Here is a 9,998-nt window from a genome sequence, read left to right on the forward strand (position 1 = left end):
ATGCGGGAAGCCTCCGCCGGCATCGGCTCCTGTGCTAATCCCACCCAGCCTTGACTCCCCAGAACGGCTGGGCGAAGAAGGGGGGACGCCTACCTGGCTGGCAGCAATGCGTTGCTAAAGATTGGCTCCACTTTCCTCCAGGTGAGAACTCACCTTTTCATTCCAGGGTGCTGAATCGGAGCAGCTGGCCCCCTGGAAGGGTTGGATTGGAGCGTTTGATGGGAAGGGTCCCATGTCGGCGACAGCTGTGGGGTTCCCCCCCCCCCTCCGGTGCCCCACCTGCCACCTCCCCTCTCCCAGCGTTAAAAAAAATGCCCTCTGCTTGCAGTTCAGGGTTCGCTTCGTAACTCCTTTCTGCAAAAGGAGCTTTTTAAATTTCAGAGCGGGGTCGAGCGAGCTTTAAAATAAAGAAAAGTCTTTTCCCCTGGCGAGAGGGCAGGGCGAGAAAGCAACCTCGAGCCCCTCCCCAAATTCTCACCCTCCTCCTTGGGCTAGGAGGGGTTGGAGCATCCCCCCAAAAAGGGGGCATTGCCCCCACCTGTCATTCATCAGTGTTGCAATGAAAAAGTTTTGTTTTTTTTAAAGGCCCCCAGGCCAAAACCCCTCCCTTCGTCGATTTGTTACATTTATTTCTTAAATTTATTTCCCCCCTATTTTCTGGGCTCTTCAGCTGCTGCGGAGACCACCCACCACTAACGGGGTCTTTGTCTGTCCCCCCCCCACTTTTCAGGTGGTGCTGCGGACACAGCCGGCCAGCCGCTCTCTCGCCAGAGTGGAGGTGCCAGTCCTCATGGCCACCAGCTTGGGCAGCTCCTTGCCTGCCCTGGCCAGTGCCCTCCGGCCCGACCCCACCGTCTCCCTGGAGCAGAAGGCGACTTTCCTCTTCCTCTTCTTCCTCTTCGTCTTCCTGGCGGTGCTGGTCGTCCGTTGCTTCCGGATCCTCCTGGACCCCTACCGCAGCATGCCCCCCTCCACCTGGACCGAGTATGTGGAGAAAGACACCCTGGACTACCGCCTGGCCTGACAGGGGAGGGCGTGTGACGGAGATGGCCAGGCCAGGCCGGGGTACAGCTGCCTCAGTGGAACCTCCACCCACGGGGGGCAGTCTATCTGCTTGCCCATCCTGGTTTTGAGCTCGGGGCAAAGATTTTGCGGCTTCATCCGGTGGCTTCGTAAGGAACGAGAGGCGGGTAAAGCTTGGCATTTGGTTAGCCAGGGCGAGGGGGGGAAAAGGGAGGCGCCCCCTTGGCAGAAAAGGAACATTTTAAGCTCTCAAAGAACCTTTGCATTTGCCAAACAGAAACGCCTGTACATAAAAGCTGTTTGAAAAACAGAATTTATTGGACGGTGGAATCTTTCGAGTGCCTTGAAAGAGGAGAGCGACACTCGTGGCTGGCGAGAGAGACGAAGGGGCGATGTGGGGGAATGCACCCCGTGCGGATCCCGCCTCGTTAAGGACCCACAAGGCACAACTTTTCATTTGGAGATCCTGGAGCAAAGGTGGGCGGGGGTCTCTCTGTGGGAGAGTATTTGCACGCTCCAAATGAAACAGGCCCGGTTTTCCACAGCGGCGGCCTCGTGACTTCAGCCTCCCCTCCCTCACGGCTTGCGCACCCACAACTGGGCAGGGATCCCAGTCTGGACTTCAACTCCCAGAATCCCCCACGATTAAATCCACAAGACTTGCCTCACCTGGAGGCAGAGAGCCCTCCCTTCTGCGCCCCTCCGCAGCTGGGGTTGGGGTCTTCACCACAACGCCCAGCCCCTTCTTAACCACAAACCCCACATTCCTATAGCCAGCAAACAGGGTTTGTTGAAACGAGGGGCCTGCTTGGCGTCAATCTGGGTTAACGCAGCTCAGGCTAACACAACTGCAGGACGGCTGAAGAGGTGTGGGGGGGTGGCATTTCCATGCAGCGGGACGTCCCAAAACTGCCTGACTTTGAATGACACCCCCCCCATTGCAGCTGTGCAAGCTTTCCCCCCCCCCCAGGACTTTGGATAGATGTGTCATTTGGGGGAGGGGGAGGCTAGTGGAGCCCCACTTTGAGCAACCTTTGCTGCCAGAATGGGAGGATTCTCCACTTCGGCCACGTGGTTCTTCTCGCTTGAGGTCTCGAGGAGGGGGTCCTTCGGCCTCCTGACCAGCAGGCAGAATCAGAACTGGAAACCGAGGCAGGGACAGAGGAGAAAAAAGGAAGACATTAAAATACGGAGGGTCGGCGGAGAAACTGAACACAATGCAGGCAGATAAAACAGGTGTGGGAAATGTTTTGATAAATTCCAGTCCTCCTCTAGGACTTTTGAGAAGGGCAGAACCAGAAGCTGGCTGGCACCAAAATAAAATAAAATAATAAATAAAGCCACTGATGAAAATAATTGTTAAGCACTTAAATTAATGCTTAATAACAGTCTTCTGGACGTCTTCCCAGCATTCGGACGCAAACTCCACCGTTCCCATTGGCCCTGGGCTGAAGGGTGTGGCAGGGCAGACACCTGGGTACCCATCACCTTCTTGGCCAGGATTTCCCCAGAGGCCCATTATCTTCCTGCTCCTTCTGCATCGCTACAATGAACTGCTGTCCTGGGTGAGTGGCTGGCAGAGCCGCCGGGAGGTGGGCAAGAGGGACGCCCTCGGTCACGAGCGTTGAGAACATGCTGGCTGCTATCGGCTGGTAGAGTTTCCACAATTTCTTCTATGGCTGCAACGATGGGAGGAAGGGATCTTTAAACCGGGGTAAAATCAAGCAGTCTGACTTCTTCATCCTCCTTGCTTCCAGGAGCTTCCTCCCCAGGTCCATCAGTGACATCTTTATACAGATGGTTTCAAACTTCTGGGAGGGGAGAGAAATCTCACTGGATGGACTGGGGGGCGGGGGAGGTCAATGGTGGGTCTGTGTGCCCCCCACACAAAAATCTCTTTTAGGATCCGGCTCTACTCTACTAAGAGGGGCCTGGGCCATTGTGTTCCTTGCCCGGCGTCCTTCTCTCTGCAAAATCTTAACAAGAAAGACAAGTTCGGCTTTAATCTTTGGGCATGGTGGATGCTCCTCTCTCTCGTGGGAGGTTTTGATAGGAGCCATTTGTCCATAAATGGGAGAGGGCCGTGATGGCAAACCTATGGCACGCGTACCCGAAATGGCACATGGAGCCGTGTCTACCCGGCACGTGCGGCATCGCCCGTCCCTCTCCCGCTGGGCTTTGTGCGCGCGGCAGTGCCAGAAACCGGAAGAGCTGGTCTTCTGTCCTCCCTCGTGAGCATCCAGACGATCGGCACGTGCGCATCAGTAACCGGAGGACTTGCTGGCTGGCGCACATGCAACGCACCCCAAACCAGAAGTTTTGTTTTGGGGCGCAGGGAAGTCCCCAGGGCAGCTCCTCTTCCTGATGGCGGCCCAGATGAGCTCTCGCTCCAAGTGCTCCCTTTTCGGCACCCGGTGCGGGAAAGGTTTGCCATCCCTGGGATTGAGCATCATCGGGCATCAGGGGGTGTCCAGTCTTGACCACTTTAAGACTTGTGGACTTCCGTTCCCAGAATTCCCCCCGGCAGCCATGATGGGGGATTCTGGGAGATGAAGTTCACAAGCCTTAAAGCGGCTAAGCTTGGTGTGGGGGGGGGGGAAACCCTGCAATAGGGTCTCCGGCTTGAGCGGGGGGGGGGGGTGTCAGACTAGATGACCTCCAAGGCCCCCTTCCAACCCTGTTCTCCTGTTAATCTCAATCCAGGGGAATTAAAGAGGAGGCCGCAGCAAGGAGTGATGGTTGGGTGTGAGCCCAGCCAAGGAGCAGGATCGGGGATGATGGGAGTTGTAGTAGTCCTCATGGCCACTCTGAAGGGGAGTCCTGGCGCTGGGGATGATGGGAGCCGCAGTCTTTTGTGGCCCTGCTGGTCGGTGGATGAAAAGCTCTGGGGCCCAGGAGGAGGGAGGAGGGGCAGTGCAATCCAGGCACGCAGCGTGGGACAGAACAATGGGCGTTGTAGTCCTCTCCCTCCAGACCCCGTTAACCCCCCCCCGACTCCCCAGATCAGCCTCTTTTGGAAAGTCCGGAGGAAACGGCGATCGGGGGGGGGGAGAGGGGGCTGTTTTTAAACGGACAAGCCCCCCCCCAACCCCCTACTCCAAACGGGAGGGGGAAAAACGGCACACCCGGAAGTATCTCTGATGGGGGAACCTTTAGGGTGTGACACACACGCACACAGCCTCGCTCTTCCGGCAGCGGAAATCGCTCGTGCGCGAGTGAGGACGCTCTGCCCTTCCCACTCTCTATGGTGGAGGGGGGCGAGGCTGACCGCGTTCTAACGCTGCCTGAATGGAGGCGCTCTCTCCTCCCGCGTCTCTATGGTCAGGCAGTGTTTCTCAACCTTGGCAACTTGAAGATGTCCGGACTTCAACTCCCAGAATTCCCCAGCCAGCGAATGCTGGCTGGGGAATTCTGGGAGTTGAAGTCCGGATATCTTCCAAGTTGCCAAGGTTGAGAAACACTGCTCTAGATAGAATCATAGAAATAAAATGTGCATCTCATTGTGTGTTTTGATTATATTTTGGGGTGGAAACCCCCAAAACCATCATCCTGGATTCCCACTTGCTTTGGGAAAGACTCTAATGAAGCCCCCTTCCCCCCCCCCCCCAAAGCACTGGACTATGAGTCCCATCTTCCCCAGCCGTGTGAACAGGCATTAGGTCACAGTTGCCCACTGGATATGAGCCCTTTGCAAAGGGTTTGGACCACCGCACCCATGCTCCCCAGCTCCCACCACCCCCGCCCAGGACTGCCTGACATACATACCCCCATTCTGGGTGGCATCCCTTCTGCCCATTTTTCTTCCCCCCAAAAGCCCAGGTGGCTCAATCCCTCCCAGGTGCAGCACACGGAAGGCGTCACGCGTGGAGGATGTGAATGCACGGATGAGCCGTGGTGGCACGTGTGTGCTTGAGAGCCTGGAGGCAGCTCCTGGGTGTGAACCCACGGAAAATCCATCCTTAGGGCTGGGTGGGAGGCAGGGAGGGCCCCCCTCTGGTGGCTCTTTAGATTTGGAGCCCACCCTGGTTTTAAAACGGGGCTGAATTTTGAGCCATCGCTCACACACAGGAATGAGGTTGTGTGAATCCTGTCCACCTCTGGAGAAGGAAAGGAATAAAGCACTCTCGGTCTCCGATTCATCCCTGCACCCCAAGCTGGGACCGTTTCCAGGGCCTCTGGATACCCCTCAAGCAAGCCATTGGACCCGTACCACAGAACGAGTCGGCTTCACACCCATCACCCCCAATTTATAGAAGATACCAATGGTTCTCCCTTCCAGGATCCATCTTTTAAAAGAAACCTTTCCCCCCCCAACTCCTGGTGCTTTAAGCCAGCTGTGAAAATGAGGGAACCTCATGTAGATGCCCACATCGGCCGACTTGTGGGGGGTGGCACCTGATCCATCTTTGCTTCGGATCCTTGTGGAAAGGATTCCAGGCCTCCCACTGCCACATTTTAACCAGATCTCTTGCTTTAACCCATCACGGACAGGCCTGTTTTCTTCTACACATATCCCTCTGATTTTTAATTCCCTTCCTCTTGGCCATTTCCTTCCTTTTCCAGGAAAAATTAGGGAAGGTTTTACAGAACTCGCCACCCACCCACCCCCCACTCACATAAGCCTCTCAATTTGGGATTATTTTAAAGCAAAACTTGTGCTATTAAATAATAATATGCATGGCCAAATAATAATAATATACATGGACCAAATAATAATAATATACATGGACCAAATAATAATAATATGCATGGGTCAAATAATAATAATATGCATGGCCAAATAATAATAATATACATGGACCAAATAATAATAATATGCATGGCCAAATAATAATAATAATATGCATGGGTCAAATAATAATAATATACATGGCCAAATAATAATAATAATATGCATGGGTCAAATAATAATAATATGCATGGCCAAATAATAATAATAATATGCATGGGTCAAATAATAATAATATACATGGCCAAATAATAATAATATACATGGACCAAATAATAATAATATGCATGGGTCAAATAATAATAATATGCATGGTGAAATAATAATAATAATATGCATGGGTCAAATAATAATAATATGCATGGCCAAATAATAATAATAATATGCATGGGTCAAATAATAATAATATACATGGCCAAATAATAATAATATACATGGCCAAATAATAATAATATGCATGGGTCAAATAATAATAATATGCATGGCCAAATAATAATAATATGCATGGACCAAATAATAATAATAATAATAATATGCATGGACCAAATAATAATAATATGCATGGACCAAATAATAATAATAATAATATGCATGGCCGAATAATAATAATAATAATAATAATAATAATAATAATAATAATAATAATAATAATATGCATGGACCAAATAATAATAATATACATGGACCAAATAATAATAATATGCACGGACCAAATAATAATAATAATATGCATGGGCCAAATAATAATAATATGCATGGGCCAAATCTTTGCAGGACGTATTTGGGCACAGAGCCGCTAGTTGCTAACCCCAGTGGCTGATTAGTCCCTCGCACAGAGAAAGGGGGATATTTTTATTTTGCATTTTATTTTTACAATCCCTTCTCCTAGTCCTCTTGTGGACCCTGGCAGATCTGGGGGGACCTGAGGGGTGGGTGGGTGGAGAGATAACGTATTTTAGCAAACACACTCATGTACCAAGGGGAACAGTCCACTTTGGGTTTATGACAAAGGATTCGGAAACATCAGCCCGGGAGAAGCGCAGACACAGCACAGAGAAATTTGGGGAGGGAGGGGGAAAAAACCGCCCGCCAGAAAAGATGCAATTGGGGAGGGGGAGATGTAATTTTAAAAAAAGGGTGGCTTCCTCCAGGGCTTCAGATGAGGTCGAAATCTACGGGGCTGATGCGGGCGATGGGGGGTCTCCAGAAGTTGAAGCTGCTGAAGGGGAGCAGGGCGGTCTCTGCTTCTTCCGGGACCCCCGGGCTGGGCTTCTGGGCCGGCTTCTGCTCGGACAGGAGGCTCCCGTAGCCCCGTTTGGGCTTGAAGAGGGCGAGGTCGGCCATTCCCAGGCACTCCAGTTCTGAGAGGTCCAGTTCAGGGATGGGCATCCTCCAGTACAGGAAGGAATCATACTGGGAGCTGACGGTGTCCCTCATTTCTTCCTGGGTGGGTGGGGTGGGGGGGAGAAGGACAGCAGGAAAGAGGCAACAAGATGATGATGCTTTTAAAAAACGGTTTTGAGATTTTAAGGGTAACACAGGCAGTCCTCGACTTACGACCACAGATGACCCCCCCCCCAAATTCACATTGCTAAGTGAGGCAGTGGTTAAGAGTGAGCGTTGCCCAGTTTTACGACCTTTCTTACCGCGGTGAATGTCTGCGGTTCTTAAGTGAGTCACAGGGTTGTTAAGTGAATCCGCCCCCCCACCCATTGATTTTGCTTGTCAGAAGGCAGCAAAAGGGGAATCGTGCGTCCCGAGGACTCTGAAACCGTCATAATTATGAGTCCTTTTCCAGGCGGCTGAATTTTGATCACCTGGCCATGGAGACGATGTGGCAACAGTCATAAGTGTGGAAAATGGTCATAAATAGTTTGCACATCCACTAAATGAACTGTGGTAAGTCAAGGGGTAGTTTGTATAAATTTCTGAATTGTGTGTTGCTCATCTTTTCCATCCACCCACCCTCCTTCCTTCCTTCTTCCATCCTTCCTTTCTTACTCCTTCCTTCTTTCCTTCCTTCCTCCTTTCCTTCCTTCCTCCTTCTTTCCTTCCTTCCTTCCTTCCTCCCACCCTTTCTTCCTGTTCTCTAGTCCTTCCTCCTTCCTTCTTTCCTTCCTTCCTCCTTTCCTTCCTTCCTTCTTTCCTTCCTTCCTCCTTTCCTTCCTTCCTTCTTTCCTTCCTTCCTCATTCCTTCCTTTCCTTCCTTCCTTCTTCCTTTCCTCCTTTCCTTCCTTCCTTCTTCCTCCCTTTCCTCATTTCCTTACTTCCTTCTTCATTTCCTCCTTTCCTTCCTTCTTTCCTTCCTTTCTTCTTTCCTTCCTTCCTTCCTTCCTTCCTTCCTTCCTTCCTTCCTCCTTTCCTTCCTTCCTTCCTTCCTCCTTTCCTTCCTTCCTTTTTTCCTTCCTTCCTTCCTTCCTTCCTTCCTTCCTTTCCTTCCTTCCTTCCTTCCTCCTTTCCTCCCTCCCTCCCTTCTTTCTTTCCTTCCTTGTAGGAATTGCTCTGTAGCAATTTTCAGGGGTCCCTTCTGTTTCCCCGGTGACAGATCTTTCTGCAATGATTATTCCTCGCTTCCCTTGCGTGCATCCCCCCCCCGCACCCCCAGGCCTGTTGGAGTGGCTGCTTGGCCAGACTGGTTCCCTTCTGCCCCCCTCCCCTTCCCAGGGGACCCTCCCTGCCTCCATCTCTGCCCCCCTCCCTCTTCCTTTCCTCCATGAAACCCTTTTAAAATGCCCACCCATCCTCTGGTCCTTAAGGAAGACGTCCCCAAGCCAATCTGGGCCGCCGCTGGGTTTATTTCACCCAGGATGGCCAGCTCAGTGGCGCGTATGAAATTACTCATACATCTGTCCTCTTTAAATATAGCATCTTTAGCAGCCTGTACGCAAGGAGATATATTTGCATCTCTCTATTTGTGTGCTGGAAGCATCTTTGGAGAATTATTTTACCCCTCCTGGCGGTAGAGAGATGGCGGAATGACTTGGCAATATTAAAAAGGGAGACTTGTGCCCACCCTGCCTAACAAACAGAAAAGAGGCGGGGGAGGGCTTAAAATTTTAAATCCCCCCTCTCTCTCCCTTGGGGGTAGGTGGGACTGAATCCCCCCCCCCCCCAAACTGATTATATATAGAAAGAAAAAACACGAGGAAAAGCCCCTGTTAAAAGGACTGACGTTTGGGCTTTAAAAAGATGCCTTTAAGGTTCTCATGCCTCCATCCGATTTATTTATGCTCCTCTGAAATGGGCAAGATGGGAGAAAATGGCAATTAAAAAAAAAACCATTGTTATTTGGAATCCTTGAAACATTATAGTGCTGTAAATTTTTATATAGTATATAAAATTGTGTGGCATAATACAGTTTTACAAAGGCTTCAGCTATAAGGTTTGCTAAGAAAGGGGAAAATGAAATGAAAATATATATTGCATTGTGTCAGGGCTTTCTGGATCTATAGTAAGACGGACAGATAGACAGACAGAAAGATGATAGATAGATAGATAGATAGATAGATAGATAGATAGATAGATAGATAGATAGATAGAAAAATAGATATAGACACAGACAGACGGATAGATAGACAGAAAGATAATAGAGAGAGAGAGAGAGAGAGAAAGAGATAGATAGATAGATAGAGAGAGAGAGAGATAAAGAGATAGATAGATAGATAGATAGATAGATAGATAGAGAGAGAGAGAGAGAGAGAGAGAGAGAGAGAGAGAGAGAGAGAGAGACAGATAGATAGACAGAAAGATAATAGATTTCATTTCATTTCATTTATTGAATTTCTAGGCTGCCCAATCCTGAAGGACTCCGGGCGGCTTACAGAAATGAAAATATTAAAAAAGAATTTAAAAACAATAGATAAATAGATAGATAGAGACACAGACAGATAGACAGACAGAAAGATAATAGATAGATAGATAGATAGATAGATAGATAGATAGATAGATAGATAGATAGATAGATAGATAGATAGATAGAGAGAGAGAGAGAGAGAGAGAGAGAGAGAGATGGATAGATAGATAGATAGATAGATAGATAGATAGATAGATAGATAGATAGATAGATAGATAGATAGGCAGGCAGGCAGGCAGGCAGGCAGGCAGGCAGGCAGGCAGATAGATAGAAATATAATAGATAGATAAATATAGATGATAGGTAGGTAGATAATATATGGATAGAAGAGAGAGAGAGAGAGGGAGGGAGGGAGGAAGAGATTGCATCATGTACTGGTGTAATATAATACAA

The 9,998-nt window shown here is 49.5% G+C and overlaps 1 protein-coding gene across 1 annotated transcript; it reads right to left on the minus strand.

Moving 5' to 3' along the window:
• Window positions 1-6,741: 6,741 nt before the first annotated feature.
• MLLT11 (MLLT11 transcription factor 7 cofactor) lies at window positions 6,742-7,189 on the minus strand. Its single transcript, XM_032233806.1, has one exon. The coding sequence runs from the start codon at window positions 7,187-7,189 to the stop codon at window positions 6,908-6,910; it is 282 nt and encodes a 93-aa protein (XP_032089697.1). The 3' UTR covers window positions 6,742-6,907.
• Window positions 7,190-9,998: the final 2,809 nt, after the last annotated feature.

The sequence above is a fragment of the Thamnophis elegans genome, chromosome 17 (genome assembly GCF_009769535.1).
Source record: "Thamnophis elegans isolate rThaEle1 chromosome 17, rThaEle1.pri, whole genome shotgun sequence".
Taxonomy (NCBI): Eukaryota; Metazoa; Chordata; class Lepidosauria; order Squamata; family Colubridae; genus Thamnophis; species Thamnophis elegans.

What these genes read in the sequence shown, in the direction of transcription:
- MLLT11 (XM_032233806.1), bottom strand. Translation starts at nt 7,189, where the DNA reads ATGAGGGACACCGTCAGCTCCCAGTATGATTCCTTCCTGTACTGGAGG.